Consider the following 22,747-nt stretch of genomic DNA (forward strand, 5'->3'; position numbering starts at 1 on the left):
CTATCACAGTGCAGGTGCATTTATACGGAGACTTGATTACACACAGGTGGATTGTATTTATCATCATTAGTCATTTAGGTCAACATTGGATCATTCAGAGATCCTCACTGAACTTCTGGAGAGAGTGTGCTGCACTGAAAGTAAAGGGGCTGAATAATTTTGCACGCCCAGTTTTTCAGTTTTTGATTTGTTAAAAAGGTTTGAAATATCCAATAAATGTCGTTCCACTTCATGATTGTGTCCCACTTGTTGTTGATTCTTCACAAAAAAATACAGTTTTATATCTTTATGTTTGAAGCCTGAAATGTGGCAAAAGGTCACAAAGTTCAAGGGGGCCGAATACTTTCGCAAGGCACTGTATATGTGCAGACGCATTACTGGGGAGAGTCAGGTAGAAGCCGCTGTGTTCCATGATGCACTCCTGTGTACACGCGAATGATGGTGTATTTATCATGCATGAGGGTTTAAGATAACCTCTGATGCCTCCACCACATCGTGCTCTAATACCCAACTGTTGAACTTTTGGAGCCAGTTTTTCCAGCGGACCAGCACCCATTTTTTTTACCCTTTTCTCTCTTTTGATCTAGAATCTCCTCCACGTGAAAGACTTTGTCTTTACCCAACTGTACCTTCTGTAATTCCTTCTCATAAAAAGATCCCCTCTATAAGTTCCCCGTCATAATCTTTCAATTTGTAGACCAGGGGTATGCGCGGCAGACATTCGGTAACCGTGAACAACTCATCGCTGTAGCCTTGCTCATATTTTTTGTCGAAAACACCGCTCAACTTGGATATACGGCACCAAGCCCCCCACAATGATTTCAAAATATATTATTTTCTTACGGCGAAGGGGGAACAAACCATACAGATTTTTAAAGACTTGAAAAGAGTTTTCAGAAGAGACCTCGGAGGGTTTCATACGTATACTCTTGTGGTAGCTGTTGTTGTACCCAATTACTAAATCTTGAACTATATCGATATATCTATGCGTGTTGTGAGCTGTAAAATAGCGCCACATCCGCTCCTTCAGAGTTCTGTTAAAGCATTCAACAACTGAAGCTTTCAAATCCGAGCCTGTAGCAAGATGTACTATATTGTGCTTCTTCATGAGTTTCTGAAAAGTATTATTAAAAAAAAAAATCTGCCATCAGTCTGCACTTTCTTGGAGGCTCCTCCATCCTTCAAGATAGAGTCAAAGGCCCGGGTCACCTCTGCCCCGCTTTTATTTTTTAAGACCCTTACAAAAGCTATTTTAGAGAAAATATCTATAACCGTTAGCATGTAGCGATTTCCATAATTTTTATCTGCAAGGGCCTGCATGTTACATAGATCCGCCTGAAATTGGGACAAGGGTTGGGTAGAAAAAACTATATTTATTGGAAATTGTTTTCTTACGGGTTTATGTAGAGTATGTGCATCCTGCTCTGATAACCACTCATTCACTTTAGCATCGCTTAACCGGCTACCTGTTTCTTCGGCTATAGCTCTCTGTAAACGTTCCTTACCCCCATAAGATCCAGGGATAGAGGGATTATAATAAATGTTTTTCAACATCTGCTCCGCCATCCTTCTTGCCTCTCTGAGGCACAATAATGTTAATGAGCCACTTTCAAATAACGACAACATTTCATTTTCATTTTTGGATTTTTATTTTCAAGAAAACATAATGTATTACGTATACAGACAATTCAGAATTCGTTGCAGGATACATGTTCCCGTTTTCTCAACGATCACAGCATGCAACACCCTATATATTTGGTTTAGATTAACAGGCTTGTGTCGCTGAATTTTTAAAACACACACATCCGCTATGTAAGTATATAAACAACAAATATGATACATGTTACAATTAAACGGTGTTTCAAACGAATAAAGTAAAATCTTAGACAAAGTTGTTTCTAGTTCTTCAGAATCATCCCCAAGACGGGATACCAATTGTGTCCATTGTAGACTCTCGCCCGCATGTCGTACATGATTCATGATTTGTTCCATTTTCAGCAGTTCACTTTATTTTCAATAATTTGATGCATAACATTTGTAAGTTCTCTCAAAAGAAAAAATGTATTTATTCTCTCTAACATCGTATGCATACCCATTGCTTTACATCTAAATAACAAATTGTCACTCAGTCTCTTGGGGTTTATTGAGCCAGAAAGTCATCACATCAGCCACCACAGCTTCCCTGTATTTGTTGTCGTCCACCAGGGTGTGTCGCCTCCTTCAGTTCATGTAGGAAAGCCTCGGTTACCCCGTAAACTCTGGGGATAGAAGGCACAAGACCCATAGACTCCAGGGCTCTGACCAGCGATGGTATAAACCTGCAGGACCAAAGTATTTTCACCAGTGCCTCAAAATGGTTGAAGAAGTAGTATCTTGGGGGGTCGTATAGGCAAGGATGCCTGAGCTGGCTGGGGTGATTGATCTCACAACCGATGCATTTTTCTCGTATATACTCTCCAATCACCACGTCGAAAAGCGTGGCTACAGAGGCCTTGATGGTGTCCACAAAAATAGTACTGAACACCCCATCAAACACGTCCTCAGGCTGTGTACATGTAGGGGGTGTCGTGGGTCTTGCCAGGGGGGAGTAGAATGTTGGGCTGCGAGGCATAGAGTCCTTAGGGTCGGGCCCCCATGACTTTTGGGAGTCCTGGTATGTGGTAGGAATATCCATGGTATATGCGTAAGTGAAGAACTGTAGGTTTTAAGGACCCTCCTTTTATTGTTGAACCAGTCCTCTGGGTATCAGGGCGTGGTTAACGCAGCCGCGTACTTAGTTTTCTTCTGACAATGTACCTTCTTGGGGCTCCTAAAATCCCCAGTCAGGCCTCCATCACGAATCTTTTGGTTGCGGGTTTCCTCGTTGCTGATATAGAACTCCACGCAGCCACATGGAAGTCCATTCTTTCTTTTATTTTCACCCTGAGGAGTCAGGGGTACCTTCCCAACGGGTCTCGTAGCCTGTGAACAAGCTATACCCCTTGGTGATAGGTCTCAATTCGGGACACAAAATCTTGCAAAAAACCGTCCAGTCTTCAACCCCATAGTCCACTCCTAATGTCTGGTCGGTATATTCTTCTCCTTTGGCTACCGTATAGAGGTTCACTCTACAGGCCAGGTAATCAAACTGATGACCCCATTGCTGTCCATTAGACATCAGCACTTTATCTTTCAGCGCAGTTGCGGGCGGTATCTGGGTTCTATACACACTTAGAAACCGCTTTTTTGGCGCATCGTATATTGTGGCATTATACTTGGCCCTTTCTCTATGTCTCAACCGCGGTCCTGCTTCCGTTGTTACAGTCATCACAGCTTTGCCACTGATCACAAAATCCATGTTAATTTTAAAAATCTTGTTTACTGTTCTGGGGTCGCATGCCTTGTTCTGGACTTTATTTATAATGCGTCTGCCACAGCTAATACCCCAGACATTCCTGCTTCATAGATAGCAACCCTAAGGGCAATAAAACAGGGGTGTGGGGCCATACTCTTTCAAAAAGTTCAAACACAGAACCCCCCAGTTCAACCAGGTCCCTAGACATCAATCAGCATGACAACTTCAAAGGAATAGATGCAATATAGATATAACTAACACACCATCTAACACGTGACAACAGGAACAGGATGTCCTGGCCGGATGCCCATATTTGGACATGTACGCGCCATCTGGACACAGGGCCATAAATCTCAATTTTGACCCGTGCCGTCTACTTTATTCTCTCTTATATAGATGTGCCTCTGCCTCTTCCTCTCCCTGTGCCTCTACCTCTACCTCTCTGTCTGGTGCATGTTCTAAACCACATGCCTTGTGAAGCACTAGGTGACTATGGAAAGTAGTGGTCAGAACATAATGGACTACTAGACCATAATGTAGGTCTACAGTATTTCTCAGTCCTGGTCCTGTGGACCCTCTTGCCCTAGCACTAACATACCTGATTCAACTAATGAACTCCTCACCAAGTCTTTGATTTGAATGAGGTGGGTTAGTGCCAGGGCCAGGATTGAGAAACACTAATGTAGGAGACTGTTAGACATCACAGTAAGGACTCACATTGAGGGGATGGTTGCCTAGATGTCCTGGATATAGCAGATACATGATGCTACATGACATATCATCATTCATTCTTAATTTCTGGGCAGGCCAGTCATCCGTTTGCTGACGGGGGCTGCATGCGTCAGTGACAGGTCTCACCTTCATAGAGAGTAGCACAACCTGTTACTCACACACACAGGGAGGTTCAAAACAACAAACAAGGGGAACACACTGGCCCAGGTTTCCACTAGAGATGGATCTGTGGCTTTCCCACCCGACCCGATAAGCATAAAAGATAATGAAATGGATACCCATTCCGAACGGACCAGAGGACAGTCAGACCCGTTCCGAAAAGGCATATGGAAAAACAGACCCAAAAATAATTATGCTGGTTGAGATCCAAGAGACCCGTTGAGATCCGAGAGACCCATTCAGGTCTGAGAGACCCGTTCAGATCCGAGATACCCGTTCAGATCCGAGAGTAGAAAGAGAGCGAGAAATAAACCAGCGCCATCAATAAACGAGTGATATTGGCTAAATGATCCACAGTTGTGTCCTAAACCCTAGAGAGACCGAGAAAAAGATGCCATGTTCCCAACACCAGCATCCATTTCTTTACATTTGCCAGATAAGCTACTACTGCAAAACAGATAGTCAGTGCCTTCAGAAAGTATTCACGACTTTTACCACAGTTTGTTGTGTTGTGTCACTAGCCTACAATCAACTCCACAAAATGTCAAACTGGAATTATATTTCTTTTAAACAAACTGATAAAATATTAAAAGCTGAAATATCTTGAGTCAATAAGTACTAAACCCCTTTGTTATTGTAAGCCTAAATAAGTTCCGGAGTAGAAATGTGCCTAACAAGTCACATAATAAGTTGCATGGACTCACTCACAGTAATAGTGTTTAACATGATTTTTTTAATGACTACCTCATCTCTCTTCCCCACACATACAATTATCTGGAAGGTCCCTCAGTCGAGTAGTGAATTTCAAACACAGATTGAACCACAAAGACCAGGGAGGTTTTCCAAAGCCTCGCGAAGAAGGGTGAAGTTATGAATTACACTTTGGGTGGTGTATCAATACACCCAGTCACTACAAAGATACAGGCTTCCTTCCTAACTCAGTTGCCAGAGAGGAAGGAAACTCAGGGATTTCACCATGAGGCTGATGGTGACTTTAAAACAGTTACAGGGTGCAATGGCTGTGATGGGAGAAAACTGAGGATAGATAAACAAAATTGTAGTCACTTCACAATAATAAACTAATGGACAGAGTGAAAAGAAGGAACCCTGTACAGATTCAAAATATTCCAAAACATGAATCCTGTTTGCAGTAAGGCACTAAAGTAATATTTAAAAAAACATTTTAACTTTATGTCCTGAATACAAAGTTTTGTGTTTGGGGCAAATCCAACACAACACATCACTGATTACCACTGTTCAAGAATGGTGGTGGCTGCATCATGTTATGGATATGCTTGTCATCAGCAAGGACTAGGGAGTTTTTTAGGATAAAAATAAATGTAATAAAGCTAAGCACAGGCAAAATCCTAGAGGAACACCTGGTTCAGTCTGCTTTCCAACAGACACTTGGACACAAATTAACATTTCAGCAGGACAATAACCTAAAACACAAGGCCAAATCTACATTGGAGTTGCTAACTAAGGTGACATTGAATATTCCTGAGTGGCCTAGTTAGAGTTCTGACCTAAATGGGCTTAAATCTATGGCAGGACTTGAAAGACAATGATCAACAACCAACTTGACAGAGCTTGAAGATTTATTTAAAGAATAATGTGTAAATGTTGTATATTCCAGGTGTGCAAAGTCTGCAAAGAGACTTACCCATAAAGACTCACAGTTTCCAAAGATGATTCTATCCTATATTTATTTATTTACATTTCAATCAATTTGCTACATTTCTAAAAACATGTTTCACTTTGTCATTATAGGTTTTTATTTGTAGATGGGTGAGATTTTTTATTTATTTAATCCATTTTGAATTCAGCCTGTAAAACAATAAAAATGTGGAATAAGTCAAGGAGTATGAATACTTTCTGACTCACACACATCAACTCACACACATTACATTTACAGAGGACGTGTCCAATTCCAGGTCCAGTTGGTAAATCAATTTTAATTGCACATACCCGAGACCCTTGACAATTACAGTGCATTCGGAAACTATTCAGACCCCTTGACTTTTTCACATTTTGTTACGTTACAGCCTTATTCTGAAATGGATTCAATTGTTATTTTTCTTTATCAATCTACACATGATACCCCATAATGACAAAATGAAAACAGGTTTTTAGACATTTTTGCAAACATATTAAAAATAAAAATATATCAGACCAGACCCAGATCTGAGACTAAAATCTGAATTTGGGACCAGGACCTGCTTGGGACTCGGGTCAGATATCAGAATTCAGGTCTGTCAGACCCATGAAGACCTCTAGCTCACACTGTCACGTTCTGACCTTAGTTATTTTATTATGTCTTTGTTTTAGTATGGTCAGGGCGTGAGTTGGGTGGGTTGTCTATGTTCTTTTTTCTATAATTTGTGATTTTCTGTGTTCGGCCTGGTATGGTTCTCAATCAGAGGCAGCTGTTAATCGTTGTCCCTGATTGAGAATCATACTTTGGTAGCCTGGTTTCACTTTTAAGTTGTGGGTGTTTATTTTCCGTGTTAGTGTTTGTGCCACACGGGACTGTTTCGGTTTGATTAATTCACGTTTATTGTTTTGTTCGGTGTTCATTACTTTAAAAAAAAACATGAACACTTACCACGCTGCGCTTTGGTCCTCACCTTCTTCCACCACAGATGTTCGTTACACACACACACACACGCATGCACATATCCACAAATGTACACGAACACACACACACACACACACACACACGACACTCTCAGCCACCACAAATGCACACACATGCACGCACACACATACACACACACATTGTCATGCTGTATGAATGCGCACACTCGCACACACTGAAGGCCTTTGAGGTTCAGGTGAAAGACACAGTCATCTGCTTCAACATTACTATTCACTCATACCACTGACTACTACAGTAGTATGAACTTCACCAGAGGAATACAAGGCATTTCCCTGCTTCAGTTCAGCTCAAAGCATCTGACTAAAACTAATCTAGAATCAGTCATATTGACCTGAGACGACAAATACAAATTCACACAACTGGCTGAAATGCATTGTGACTCTTTTGCTGTGGCTACGGCTGGCTGATCATTCCCTAGGAGCCAACCAAGAGCATCGGACCAGACACCGGGGAAAGTTTCCATCTGGAAAACTCTGACAGCCCCACTCCACTTCGTTAAACCAAGGAGCTCTATGAAGGCCAAGCGCTGCAGAGCGTTACTCCATCCGGATCGATAATCCCAGCTCACTGACTCTAGGAATTTACTGTTCAGTCCAACTGTCTCATGCCTCTGCTGTACATAATGGATAGATGGCGGACAAGGAAGCACAAGCTGATTTGGTATGCTTTGACTAATCTACCCTTATTTCTACTCTACTCATCTCTCATATCTCTCATTTCCTCTCTCTCTCTCTTCCATTATTTCCTTCCTTCTCATGAATCATCCTTCTTGAACTGTCTTTCCCCCCGTCCTTCCTCTCCACTCATCCCCTCCTCTCCACTCATCCCCTTCCTCCCGCCACTCATCCCATCCCCTTCCTTCCTCTCCACTCATCCCCTCTCCGCATCTCCTCCCCTCTCACCTCCACTCATCCCCTCCCCTTCACTCATCCCCTCCCCTCCACTCATCCCCTCCCCTCTTCTCTACTCATCCCCTCCTCTCCTCTCCACTCATCCCCTCCTATCCATGCATCCCCTCCTCTCCACTTATCCCTTCCACTCCTCCATCCATCTTCCTCTTCTCTGATCTAGACTTAAACCCTGTCTGTGATATGGGGCCAAGATGTTACTCACTCTAATGAGGCCTCTCATCTCCTCACTTTTCTCTCTCTCTCTCTCTCTTCCTCTTCCTTAGCGTCAAAATATCACCCATAGCTAACTCACTCTTCTCATGTCCTTTCTACACCTCTCCTCTCCTCCTCTCTTCCCATTCTCCCTGGTTTAAACCGGTCATGTTAAAAGCTCAGGTTAAAACTAGATGTCACAGGAATATCGGTCTGTCAATCCAGGAGGAGTGTTTAATCCCAGGGTCCTTAGTTTAGTGATGAGCTTGGAGGGCACAATGATGTTGAACTCTGAGCTGTAGTCAATGAACAGAATTCTCACGTAGGTGCTCCTCTTATCCAGGTGGGAGAGGGCAGTGTGGAGTGCAATAGAGATTGCGTCATCTGTAGATCTGTTGGGGCGGTATGCACATTGGAGTGGGTCTAGGGTGTCTGGGATAATACATATTCATATGATTACTGCACATCCATGACTATTAAATTATATATTATACTGCACAATACTCTAATCGTCTTTGATTACCACACATTCTGTTAATCTTTGTTTAAAATAAACACAAGCCGGCCTCCCGGGTGGTGCAGTGGTTAAGGGCGCTGTACCGCAGCGCCAGCTGTGCCATCCGAGACTCTGGGTTCGCGCCCAGGCTCTGTCGTAACCGTTCGCGACCGGGAGGTCCGTTGGGCGACGCACAATTGGCCTAGTGTCGCCCGGGTTAGGGAGGGGTTGGCCGGTAGGGATGTCCTTGTCTCATCGCGCACCAGCGACTCCTGTGGTGGGCCGGGCGCAGTGCGCGCTAACCAAGGTTGCCAGGTGCCCGGTGTTTCCTCCGACACATTGGTGCGGCTGGCATCCGGGTTGGATGCGCGCTGTGTTAAGAAGCAGTGCGGCTTGGTTGGGTTGTGTATCGGAGGACGCATGACTTTCAACCTTCGTCTCTCCCGAGCCCGTACAGGAGTTGTAGCAATGAGACAAGATAGTAGCTAATTGGGGAGAAAACGGGGTAAAAATTCAAATAAATAAAATAAATACAAGCCTACCACACCCATGAACAGTGGGCACAACAACACATTTGTAACCATCCTGCACCCACAACCACACAGGTAGATTAGTGGGCTCCATACACACACACATACACAAACACACATTCCCACAACCTGGGAGGAGGCTACAGGCTGGTTACAGGCTTGTTGGATCTAAGGAGCACTGAGGCTGAGCGAGGAGCCTAGCTGCTGGCCATTATAATGCAGAACTGCCGACAGGAAAGAGAACTGTTCCCCTGCTGTGAGACTAACGCTGCCACTAAAAATCTGTGTGTGCGTGTGTGTGTGTGTGTGTGTGCGTGTGGCTGTGTGTGTGAATGTATATGTGCGTGCGTGCGTGTGTCTTCACGCGTGAGATGAGACGACTAACAGAAGATTACAGATCAGAGAAATATTGCAGTTTAGCAGGAACCAACAATCTCATCTGTGGAAACTGTGTGCCAGTGGTGTGTCTGGGCATAAACACAGCAGTGATATATCCTCCATTTTGGGGATTGTGATGATGGTTGCTGACTGCCTGGCTCAGCAGCAGAGCTCCAGCAGCTCCGGCCCAGCTATAACAACACATTTACACACACGTTGTTACACACACACGCTTACACACATACATACACACACACACATGCATTAACAGAAACACACGTTGTTACAGACAAAGGGACAGGCACACACACACACCATTATGAGTTGGGATGGCAGTGTTTGACGTTGATGTTAAATAATGACCCTGAGCTGATGCTAAATAATGACCCAGAGTAGAGGCTAAATAATGACCCAGAGTAGAGGCTAAATAATGACCCGAAGTTGATGCTAAATAATGACCCCGAGTTGATGCTAAATAATGACTCTGCGTTGTTGCTAAATAATGACCATGAGCTGGTGTTAAATAATGACCATGAGCTGATGCTAAATAATAACCCTGAGCTGATGCTAAATAATGACCCTGAGCTGATGTTAAATAATGACCATGAGCTGATGTTAAATAATGACCCTGAGCTGATGCTAAATAATGACCCTGAGCTGATGCTAAATAATGATCAAAATGGTGAATGTTCAAAATGCTGTGGCCATAGCATCTACAGTAATCATTACCTTCAGCTCAGCTAAGACCCACAGGGTGCTGCATGATTTGATGATAAGGTACCATTAGTAGAAAACTAGCTTTTCAATTAAACAGATCTAGGCTAATTGTGAGTCGTTTGAGTGTGCTTGAATCGTGCGTTGAGTCATATGAGTGAGTTTTCTCCGCTACAACTCACGACTTCCACCGAAGTTGTTCCCTCTCCTTGTTCGGGCGGCGTTCGGCGGTCGTGTCACGTTCTGACCATAGTTCTGTTATTTTATTCTTTGTTTTAGTATGGTCAGGGCGTGAGTTGGGGTGGGCAGTCTGTTTGTTTTTCTATGATGGTTTTTGTGTTCGGCCTAGTGTGGTCCTCAATCAGAGGCAGGTGTCGTTAGTTGTCTCTGATTGAGAATCATACTTAGGTAGCCTGGGTTTCACTTTTGGTTTGTGGGTGTTTGTTTCCATGTGAGTGTTTGGGCCACACGGTACTGTTTCGGTTTTGTAAATTCACGTTATCGTTTATTGTTTTGATTCAGTGCTTAGTGCTTTCTTTAATTAAAATCATCATGAACACTTACCTTGCTGCGCTTTGGTCCGATCCTTAGTCCTCCTCAGACGAAGATGAGGAAACCCGTTACAGGTCGACGTCACCGGCTTTCTAGCTGCCACCGATCCATGTTTCATTTTTCCTTTTGTTTTGTCTGTTTACACACCTGGTTCCCATCTCATAATTATGTTCCTTATTTAACCCTCTGGTTTCCCTTTGTTTTGTGCGTGATTGTCTTTCGTGTATTCCGGTGTGTTGTATTTTGAGTCCTGTTTTGTCTTGTTTGGAACGGGATTTTGTTACGTTTTGGATTGAGTAAATCAGTGATTGTTACTCTTATGTGTCCTGCGCCTGACTCCTTCGCTATCTTTTAGATTGACTCTGACAACAATGATGTAAGAAAGAACACACTGTATTTTCAGTATATAAATATATAATATTTACTTTGGCTAATAGTGGGCTGCTAGAATAGACGGACTGAGCTAAAAGCAGACTGGATGTAATTTACTCTCTTCAGTCAGCAGCTCAACAAGTCTATTGGGCGAGGAATTCTTCCACCCTCCAGAACCATCGGACTGGGGGGGGGGGGGGGGGTTCTGTGTGTGAGTATGTGTTTGCCTTACAATGCCCCAACCGCAACCCTCTGAATCAAGATACAAGTGAGCAATTACATTGGCAAGACACAGCTGCTTTTTATTAGCCAAATGCAATTCATTAATGTAGACTAACTCTGTCTCCAGGGAGGGAGATATCATCCACAGCAATAAGAGCAACACTGTGTCAGAGAAGACAAAAATTGAGAGGATTTACTCCACCTACACACACACACACATTGTAGATGTCACTGTAGATGTCACAAAATCTATAATTCATACACTGTATGTAGGCTCTGCCTCTTGTATGAGCTAAATCTATACATCATACGTGTCTTATCCCCTTATGTATACTCATATACTTTACTTCTCATGTGATAATGACAAAGTCACCATACACACCCGCAATGCACTGTATGAAAACAAGACATCCTGGATGTTAGATATACACTACATGGCCAAAAGTCGAATATTAATATGGAGTTGGTCACGCGTTTGTTGCTATAACAGCCTCCACTCTTCTGGAAAGGCTTTCCTCTAGATGTTGGAACATTGCTGTGGGTACTTGCTTCCATTGAGCCACAAGAGCATTACTGAGGTCAGGCGCTGATGTTGGGCGATTAGGCCTGGCTCGCAGTCGGCGTTCCAATTCATCCCAAAGGTGTTCAATGGAATTGAGGTCTGGGCTCTGTGCAGGCCAGCCAAGTTCTTCCACACCGGTCTCAAAAAAACATTTCAGTATGGACCTCGCTTTGCTTTGTGCACGGTGGCATTTTTTATTTTTTATTTTTCCCAAGATGGCATAGCAGTTCAGACGTATTTTTGTCCTCGTCCTGTCGTGTATATAAATATATAGATATATTTACAACTTTTTTTTCACATACATTTTTAATTTTCCAAAAACTCATCTTCAGAACACTCTCCTCCAATCCGCTTCACCAATTTATATTTATATAAAAAAAGTATTATTTACCTCAGATCTGTAATCCTCCGAGAGGCTAGCCAGAAATTAGCCAGAAGCTAGCCGGGAGCTAGCCAGAAGCTGGTCCAGAAGCTACTCTGAAGCTGGTTCAGAAGCTAGTTAGCTTATTTACTGGCTAATCGTTAGTACTCAGCTAGCCACGGTTTGTGGTCATCGGCTGTCCTTTGGCTCGAGAATCTATCGCCAGTTTTGTACAGTGCAGTGCACCGCGGCTCGGAACGGAACATACCGGATTTCGGCCGCTGGCTCTGGACATCCATACCTGGATCTCACAGCTAGCTAGCTGCTATCCGTGTGACTATCGGCTTTCGTCGATTCCGGAGCTAACATCAATTGTTCCGGAGCTAGCCAGCTGAAGAGCTCCATCAATCACTCCTGGGCTGCAGTCACCTATCCGGACCCGTTTTGCTGCCTACGCGGAGCCCCACCGGGCCTTCACAGTTGGACTGCCGACGTTGTCTACTCGAGGGGATTGTCCGGCTGGCTCTTTCGGCGCAACGTTGCCTGGGCACCCATCTGCGGCCTGCTAGCCGTTGGCTATCTTATCGGCTGCTATCTGAATAGACAATCGGACAATTTTTATTTTATTTTTATTTATTTATTTATTTTTCTTCTTGGGCCTCTATAACTATATCTATTGTTTTTATTTTTGTTATTGTTGTGTGATTTGGATTAATCCCCTCTACCACACGGAAACCCACTAATCTACTGACGGAACGCAAGAGTTGGCTAATAACAGACCTCCATTCTATGCTAGCTTGCTCCTATGCTAGCTTGCTACCGATTTAGCTGTCTAAATCGCCGTGACCCCCAACCAACCTCTCCACTCACCGGACCCTTTTGATCACTCGACTGAGCATGCCTCTCCTTAATGTCAATATGCCTTGTCCATTGCTGTTCTGGTTAGTGTTTATTGGCTTATTTCACTGTAGAGCCTCTAGTCCTGCTCATCATACCTTATCCAACCTATTAGTTCCACCACCCACACATGCAATGACATCTCCTGGTTTCAATGATGTTTCTAGAGACAATATCTCTCTCTTCATCACTCAATACCTAGGTTTACCTCCACTGTATTCACATCCTACCTTACTTTTGTCTGTACATTATACCTTGATGCTATTTTATCGCCCCCAGAAACCTCCTTTTACTCTCTGTTCCAGACGTTCTAAACGACCAATTCTTATTGCTTTTAGCCGCACGCTTATTCTACTCCTACTCTGTTCCTCTGGCGATGTAGAGGTGAATCCAGGCCCTGCAGTGCCTAGCTCCACTCCTATTCCCCAGGCGCTCTCTTTTGACGACTTCTGTAACCGTAATAGCCTTGGTTTCATGCATGTTAACATTAGAAGCCTCCTCCCTAAGTTTGTTCTATTCACTGCTTTAGCACACTCTGCCAACCCGGATGTTCTAGCTGTGTCTGAATCCTGGCTTAGGAAGACCACCAAAAATTCAGACATTTTAATTCCAAACTACAACATTTTCAGACAAGATAAAACTGCCAAAGGGGGCGGTGTTGCAATCTACTGCAAAGATAGCCTGCAGAGTTCTGTCCTACTATCCAGGTCTGTACCCAAACAATTTGAACTTCTACTTTTAAAAATCCACCTCTCTAAAAACAAGTCTCTCACCGTTGCCGCCTGCTATAGACCACCCTCTGCCCCCAGATGTGCTCTGGACACCATATGTGAACTGATTGCCCCCCATCTATCTTCAGAGCTTGTGCTGCTAGGCGACCTAAACTGGAACATGCTTAACACCCCAGCCATCCTACAATCTAAACTTGATGCCCTCAACCTCACACAAATTATCAATGAACCTACCAGGTACCTCCCCAAAGCCTTAAACACGGGCACCCTCATAGATATCATCCTAACCAACTTGCTCTCTAAATACACCTCTGTTGTTTTCAACCAAGATCTCAGCGATCACTGCCTCATTGCCTGCATCCGTAATGGGTCAGCGGTCAAACGACCTCCACTCATCACTGTAAAACGCTCCCTGAAACACTTCAGCGAGCAGGCCTTTCTAATCGACCTGGCCGGGGTATCCTGGAAGGATATTGATCTCATCCCGTCAGTAGAGGATGCCTGGATATTTTAAAAAAATGCCTTCCTAACCATCTTAAATAAACATGCCCCATTCAAGAAATTTAGAACCAGGAACAGATATAGCCCTTGGTTCTCCCCAGACCTGACTGCCCTTAACCAACACAAAAACATCCTATGGCGTTCTGCATTAGCATCGAACAGCCCCCGTGATATGCAGCTGTTCAGGGAAGCTAGAAACCATTATACACAGGCAGTTAGAAAAGCCAAGGCTAGCTTTTTCAAGCAGAAATTTGCTTCCTGCAACACTAACTCAAAAAAGTTCTGTGACACTGTAAAGTCCATGGAGAATAAGAACACCTCCTCCCAGCTGCCCACTGCACTGAAGATAGGAAACACTGTCACCACTGATAAATCCACCGTAATTGAGAATTTCAATAAGCATTTTTCTACTGCTGGCCATGCTTTCCACCTGGCTACTCCTACCCCGGTCAACAGCACTGCACCCCCCACAACAACTCGCCCAAGCCTTCCCCATTTCTCCTTCTCCCAAATCTGCTCAGCTGATGTTCTGAATGAGCTGCAAAATCTGGACCCCTACAAATCAGCCGGGCTAGACAATCTGGACCCTTTCTTTCTAAAATTATCTGCCAAAATTGTTGCCACCCCTATTACTAGCCTGTTCAACCTCTCTTTCGTGTCGTCTGAGATTCCCAAAGATTGGAAAGCAGCTGCGGTCATCCCCCTCTTCAAAGGGGGTGACACTCTTGACCCAAACTGCTACAGACCTATATCTATCCTACCATGCCTTTCTAAGGTCTTCGAAAGCCAAGTCAACAAACAGATTACCGACCATTTCGAATCTCACCATACCTTCTCTGCTATGCAATCTGGTTTCAGAGCTGGTCATGGGTGCACCTCAGCCACGCTCAAGGTCCTAAATGATATCTTAACCGCCATCGATAAGAAACATTACTGTGCAGCCGTATTCATTGATCTGGCCAAGGCTTTCGACTCTGTCAATCACCACATCCTCATCGGCAGACTCGACAGCCTTGGTTTCTCAAATGATTGCCTCGCCTGGTTCACCAACTACTTCTCTGATAGAGTTCAGTGTGTCAAATCGGAGGGTCTGCTGTCCGGACCTCTGGCAGTCTATGGGGGTGCCACAGGGTTCAATTCTTGGACCGACTCTCTTCTCTGTATACATCAATGAGGTCGCTCTTGCTGCTGGTGAGTCTCTGATCCACCTCTACGCAGACGACACCATTCTGTATACTTCTGGCCCTTCTTTGGACACTGTGTTAACAACCCTCCAGGCAAGCTTCAATGCCATACAACTCTCCTTCCGTGGCCTCCAATTGCTCTTAAATACAAGTAAAACTAAATGCATGCTCTTCAACCGATCGCTACCTGTACCTACCCGCCTGTCCAACATTACTACTCTGGACGGCTCTGACTTAGAATACGTGGACAACTACAAATACTTAGGTGTCTGGTTAGACTGTAAACTCTCCTTCCAGACCCATATCAAACATCTCCAATCCAAAGTTAAATCTAGAATTGGCTTCCTATTTCGCAACAAAGCATCCTTCACTCATGCTGCCAAACATACCCTTGTAAAACTGACCATCCTACCAATCCTCGACTTTGGCGATGTCATTTACAAAATAGCCTCCAATACCCTACTCAACAAATTGGATGCAGTCTATCACAGTGCAATCCGTTTTGTCACCAAAGCCCCATATACCACCCACCATTGCGACCTGTACGCTCTCGTTGGCTGGCCCTCGCTTCATACTCGTCGCCAAACCCACTGGCTCCATGTCATCTACAAGACCCTGCTAGGTAAAGTCCCCCCTTATCTCAGCTCGCTGGTCACCATTGCATCTCCCACCTGTGGCACACGCTCCAGCAGGTATATCTCTCTAGTCACCCCCAAAACCAATTCTTTCTTTGGCCGCCTCTCCTTCCAGTTCTCTGCTGCCAATGACTGGAACGAACTACAAAAATCTCTGAAACTGGAAACACTTATCTCCCTCACTAGCTTTAAGCACCAACTGTCAGAGCAGCTCACAGATTACTGCACCTGTACATAGCCCACCTATAATTTAGCCCAAACAACTACCTCTTTCCCTACTGTATTTTATTTATTTATTTTGCTCCTTTGCACCCCATTATTTTTATTTCTACTTTGCACATTCTCCCATTGCAAATCTACCATTCCAGTGTTTTACTTGCTATATTGTATTTACTTTGCCACCATGGCCTTTTTGCCTTTACCTCCCTTATCTCACCTCATTTGCTCACATCTCGTCGCCAAATATAGACTTGTTTATACTGTATTATTGACTGTATGTTTGTTTTACTCCTTGTGTAACTCTGTGTCGTTGTATGTGTCGAACTGCTTTGCTTTATCTTGGCCAGGTCGCAATTGTAAATGAGAACTTGTTCTCAACTTGCCTACCTGGTTAAATAAAGGTGAAATAAAAATAAAATAAATAAAAATTGTCATGCTGAAACAGGAAAGGGCCTTCCCCAAACTGTTGCCACAAAGTTGGAAGCACAGAATCGTCTAGAACGTAATTGTATGCTGTAGCATTAAGATTTCCCTTCACTGGACTAAGGAGCCTGAACCATGAAAAACAGCCACAGACCATTATTCCTCCTCCACCAAGCTTTACAGTTGGCACTATGCATTGGGGCAGGTAGTGTTCTCCTGGCATCCACCAAACACAGAATTGTCTGTTGGACTGCCAGATGGTGAAGCGTGATTCATCACTCCAGAGAATGCGTTTCCACTGCTCCAGAATCCAATGGCGGCGAACTGCCAGCCGACGCTTGGAATTGTGCATGGTGATCTTAGGCTTGTGTGCAGCTACTCAGCCATGGAAATCCATTTCATGAAGGCCCCGACGAACAGTTATTGTGCTGTCATTGCTTCCAGAGGCAGTTTGGAACTCGATAGTGTCACAACCAACATACAGAGACACAGGGGGAAGGTACAGAGACCAATCAAATCACATTTGGCTGTGGACATAGCCCTTACATCATCCATCTGTGGCTCAGTGGTGGCTGATGTGCGGACTGTATAAGAATGTCTCATTGTAATGACTGAAATGGAATGAATGGAAAGATATCAAACACCACAAACGCATGGAAACCATTCCATTCACATGGATACCATTCACATGGATACCATTCCATTCACTACATTCTAGCCATTATTATGAGCCAGTCCTCCTATATCTCCACCCACCAGCCACCACTGTTGTGGCCAAATCCCTAAAATCAGCTGTGGCCGTACTGCAGCCTAACAATCACTTGGGCACAATTTGGATAAAGCCTCCAGAAAAACAAACCAGGACGAACCAGGATGCTTTAACAAAGTGCAATATTTGATATACTGTACAGTGTGTGGTGCGCTGCACTGAAACGTAGAGTTGCGAAGTTGTACTTAATTATGATTTTACCACAGTAAGATAGATTATTTTAGAAGCTTCTTACTGCATGCGTATCCACCTCCCTCCCCACCTCCGTCCCTCCCATTCATTCTGAGGACTCCTCTAAAGGGGGGATGAGTGGGTTATTAAACATTTATGACCACCAACACCTCTTTCCAAAAAGGTTTCCACATGTATTAAATAAACATGACGTGTGATAATTATTGGACATCAGGGAGTAGAGACAGAGAATATCTTGGGACAAAAAGAGAATAGTTAGAGTGACGAGACAGGAGCGAGAACAGTGAGAAACTGTGACAATAAGGTAGAGAGATCCAGAAAAAAACATAGAGAGAAGGGACAGATGTCGGAGTGAGATGCAAAGGGAGATTGAGTTGTAGAAGTGCACACTAATCCTAGTACACACCAAGTGTATACTACCAAGTAGCATAAGGGAGAGGAGGGGAGAAGGCATGTTGTGTTCTAACCTGGTTCTCCTCGTGAGTCACCCTCATCTGCTCCTTGAGGACGGAGGTGCGCGCCGCCTCCTCCTTACGTATCATCCTCTCCTTCTTCAGCTCGGGGCTCCAGAAGCTCTTGATGCTGTTGGTGGACGAGCCCAGCTTGCTGTCCTTCAGGTCCAGCTCTCTCCTCAGCAGGTCATTCTCCCGCTGCATGTCCCGGAGTGTGGCCTGCATCTCCAGCAACTCCCCCCCACCACCCCGTACCGCCTGCCGCAGCAGGGCAGACGGCACCCCCTGGTGGTGGTGGTGGTGCTGCAGCATGGACAGGGAGCCTAGGTCGCTGTAGGACAGGAGGTCAGTGTGGTGGCCCAGCCCCACCGTGGCAATGTTGGGGCTGCTGCCCATGGCCGTGACACGCCCCCCGTACATGGCCCGGTTGGAGGCACGCCCCAGCGTCATGGTGCCCTTGGGGTAGGTGGCGGTGGAGCCCACTCCCTCATGGTCGCTCAGATACATGGGCCCGGATGTGGCGTAGGCAGCGTTCAGCGACTGGATGTTCTCCATGGAGAGCGTCTTGCCCCCTCCACTGCTCCCACCCCCACTACTGGCCCTCCGGTGGCCCAGCCTGGGGGACCTAGGCAGTCGTGGGGACCGTGCAGGGCTGCTCTCGATGTGGCCTACTGCTCGGGCACTGCCGTACATGTCCTGGGTGAGGGAGGTGTGGCCTGGGCTGGCCGGACGCACGCCACAGGGTCCTTACCAGGGGCGCGCTGCAACGATCACAGTGTACTCTCTCTCTGCGAGACTCACAGGTGGCTCACTGCATGCCTGTGTGGGTGGAGGGCCTCAACGTCAACAGATCTGTGGAAATGGGAGTAGAATTTGTCATCATAATGACAAGAAATATACTGCATATTTTGTGTTAGATAAAATAAAATAACTTCAAAAGCATATACAAAAACCATTCCTCTCTCTCTCTCTCTCTCACACACACACACACACGCACACACACACACTAACCCCCCTGTAGGGTTTGGTGGGTGTGGTGTTGAAAAGAGCTGCTCTCCTCCTGTTCACATTGACAGCTGGGTGAGTGAGTCACCAGCCTGTGGCTCTGTGGGTTTATTTTACAGGAAGGGATTCCAATTCTAAGTGAACCCACTGGGAATCACAGCATCACCCTGGTTTCCCCCGGCCCAGGCACTCATCCCAGTCCTATTAGTGCTGACCCAGTCAGAAAGCAGAGAACACCTATCCTACTGTGCATAGTAGTACATAGTATAGCAACTATAGTATCATAAAGGCATAAAACCAGGTGCCATGCCCATCTGACACTCCGAGGCAAATGATATTCAACGAGGGGCTATGCGTTCTATGGAAAATAATGACGGCCTACCAAAAGGCAAAAGGCCTCTCATATAAAAATATAGGACAAAACACACATCACGACAAGCGAGACAACACTACATAAAGAGAGACCTAAGACAACGACATAGCAAGGCAGCAGCACATGACAACACAGCATGGTAGCAACACAACATGGCAGTAGCTCAACACGGTAGCAGCACAAAACATGGTACAAACATTATTGGGCAAAACAGCACAAAGGGCAAGAAGGTAGAGACAACAAAACATTTTTATGTTAAATGTAACCTTTATTTAACTAGCAAAGAACATTTTCTTATTTACAATGACAGCCCACTCCAAATCTGGATGACGCTGGGCCAATTGTCCCCTATGGGACTCCCAATCACGGCCAGATGTGATACAGACTGGATTCAAACCAGGTACTATAGTGACGCCTCTTGCACTGACATGCAGTGCCATAGACCGCTGCGCCACTCGGGAGCCCCATCACGCAAAGCAGCCACAACTGTCAGTAAGAGTGTAAATGATTGAATCTTTGAATGAAGAGATTCAGATAAAACTGTCCAGTTTGAGTGTTTGTTGCAGCTTTAACACATTTGCCTCTAGAAATGTGTTCAACATCCACTAAAGTAGCTAGCAAGTTGACTAGATAGCTACAGTAGTTGCCGTGGTAACCAAACAAACAGTCCTAGCTTGCCATTTTGAAAATCGAATTCAACAATGCCAATAATGTTATGAATTTGACTTTTGTTGTCAAAAGCAACTCAAACATAGACCATGTAAGAATAAACTACAGGCAGGCATTGAATTCTACTGTGCGTTATATGAGAAATAATGTACACTCTAGAATGCCCCCTTCATGCCAAACAGAAATAAGTATAGAACAATGGCATGGTCTAATTAAGCAATAAGGCTGAGGGGGTGTGGTATATGGCCAATATACCACGGCTAAGGGTTGTTCTTCGGCTAGACACATCACAGAGTGCTAGGATACAGGTCTTAGCCGTGGTATATTGGCCATATATCACAAACCCTGAGATACCTTATTGCTATTATAAACTGGATACCAAAATAATGAGAGCAGTAAAATTAAATGTTTTGTCATGCCCATGGTATACGGTCTGATATGCCATGGCTTTCAGCCAATCAGCATTCAGGGGTTGAACCACCCAGTTTATAATAATATATAATACATGTCAATAAGCAGCCACCTTAGTGTGTGACTGGGTATCAGTTAGAGACTACATCCCCCAGAGTTGCGCACGCTTCCATTTCCTCTTCTGGAGCACTCAGCCGTATGTAATCACTCTTATCCCTCCACACCCCAGGGTCACATTCACTAGACACCAAACGGAAGAAAATGGACTGAAACAGGGAGGGACTACCCTAATCTTGTTGAATAATAAACACTGGTTTTCATTTTCCGTTGCAAACTGTTTTGCTACGGTTTGCACTAATGATTAGAAACCAGGGGAAGGCAGAATGCCTGCAAGTGTACCTCATCTTTTGTTCTAAAAATAAAGACAAATGGAGCTTCTGCTGTTGTATTAATGGCACATAATCAATGGGTAAAACGAATGTATTGTAATTGTCCATCCATAGACCTACATCATACAGCTGTGCTGTCATGGTATAGCTAAGGGCTCTATTCAGTCTCTAACGTTGAAGATCCACTTTATAGCACGATTGACAATTTAAGGCAATGTTCCCACGGTCAAAGAGACTGCGTTCACGGTAAACGCTGCATATGCCGGCTCAATCGGAAATAACCTTTACATTTTTAGGCGGATCTTCCACAATACTTTGGTGATACGGATTTAATCCAGCCATTTAAATCTATGTTTCAAATTAATTGTAATTCCCACCTAGAAAACAGAGTACAGAGTGGTGTGTGAACGTAATGCTACCTACTGTAGGCTACTGCTAGTGTTTGCTAGACACACATTAGCATGCACAGAGCTCAATTCCATGTGGAGTCATTATACACCAGTCGTCAAAATGGCAGCCACGTTTCTGGACATCACATTTAGCTGAGCGGTTACCGCCTCCAGTATATGGTCTTTGTCCGAAATGGTATTCCCTATATTGTGCACTACTTTTGACCAGAGCCCTATGTGCCCTGGTCAAAAGTAGTTCACTATATAGGGAATTGTTGCCATTTGGAATGCTCCCCCAGTGTTATCAAAGGGCTCCGGAGGTACAGGAAGCAAATAGGATTCTGGTAGGAGAAACCCAAAGATGAATGGTGCTTCTCTGTCTATGGGGATAACTGGGCTGTTTTAAGTGATGATGGTGCTGTCTGTCTGTCTGTCTGTGGGGATAACTTGTTCGTACAGAAACAATACATTTATTTCAGCTCTGAAGGATTTACCAACATAATTGCAATTAGTCTTTTGGCTGTTCTGTGTGTGTGGAGGGGGGTAGTTTAATACTGTGTACACTACAGCGTGTTGGTCTGAGTGTGAATGTGTAAAATGGGCTCAAAACGTCTCCCTCTCTATACTTAGTATTTCTACAATTCCATTCAACTGTTTTTGTTTTACACTGAACAAAATATAGACGCAACATGTAAAGTATTGGTCTCAGGTTTCATGAACTGAAATAAAAAATCCCAGAAATGTTCCATATGCTCAAAAAGTCTCCCAAATGTTGTGCACAAATTTGTTCAGATCCCTGTTAGTGAGCATTTCTTCTTTGCCAAGATAATCCATCCACCTGACAGGTGTGGCATATCAAGAAGCTGATTAAACAGCATGATCATTACACAGGTGCACCTTCTGCTGGGGAAAATAAAATGCCACTCTAAAATGTGCAGTTTTGTCACACAAAATCCCACAGATGTCTCAAGTTTTGATGGAGCGTGAAATTGGTATTCTGACTGCAGGAATGTCCACCAGAGCTGTTGCCAGACAATTGAATGTTAATTTCTCTACCATAAACTGCCTCCGATGTTGTTTTAGAGAATTTGACAGTATGTCCAACTGGCCTCACAACCGCAGACCAGGGGTGTTTCTCAAAATGCATACCATCGTGTTCCAGAGCACTCAAATTGGAGCATGAGACCGTCGGAGCATGAGTCCAAATATGCGAAACGGAGCACGGAGGGCACTTCTCGAATGCGTGCTCCGTTTGTACAAATTTTGAAGCATGCATCGATGCAAGCTTCAACGGAAAGTATGCAATGAAATAGGATGCAACCAATTAAAAAATG

At 44.5% G+C, this 22,747-nt stretch overlaps 1 protein-coding gene across 7 annotated transcripts in view; it reads right to left on the reverse strand.

The window, feature by feature from the left end:
- LOC110528436 (ERC protein 2) overlaps positions 1–22,747 on the reverse strand; it is a 99,229-nt gene that overhangs the window by 71,611 nt on the left and 4,871 nt on the right. For all 7 annotated transcript variants that reach the window (XM_036984014.1, XM_036984016.1, XM_036984015.1 and 4 more), the window contains exon 2: positions 18,193–19,029. In XM_036984014.1, coding sequence (XP_036839909.1) covers positions 18,193–18,870 — 678 coding nt within the window. In that variant the 5' untranslated portion in view covers positions 18,871–19,029. The remainder of the gene's footprint in view (positions 1–18,192; positions 19,030–22,747) is intronic.

Source organism: Oncorhynchus mykiss, chromosome 7 (assembly GCF_013265735.2).
Source record: "Oncorhynchus mykiss isolate Arlee chromosome 7, USDA_OmykA_1.1, whole genome shotgun sequence".
NCBI classification, from domain to species: Eukaryota; Metazoa; Chordata; class Actinopteri; order Salmoniformes; family Salmonidae; genus Oncorhynchus; species Oncorhynchus mykiss.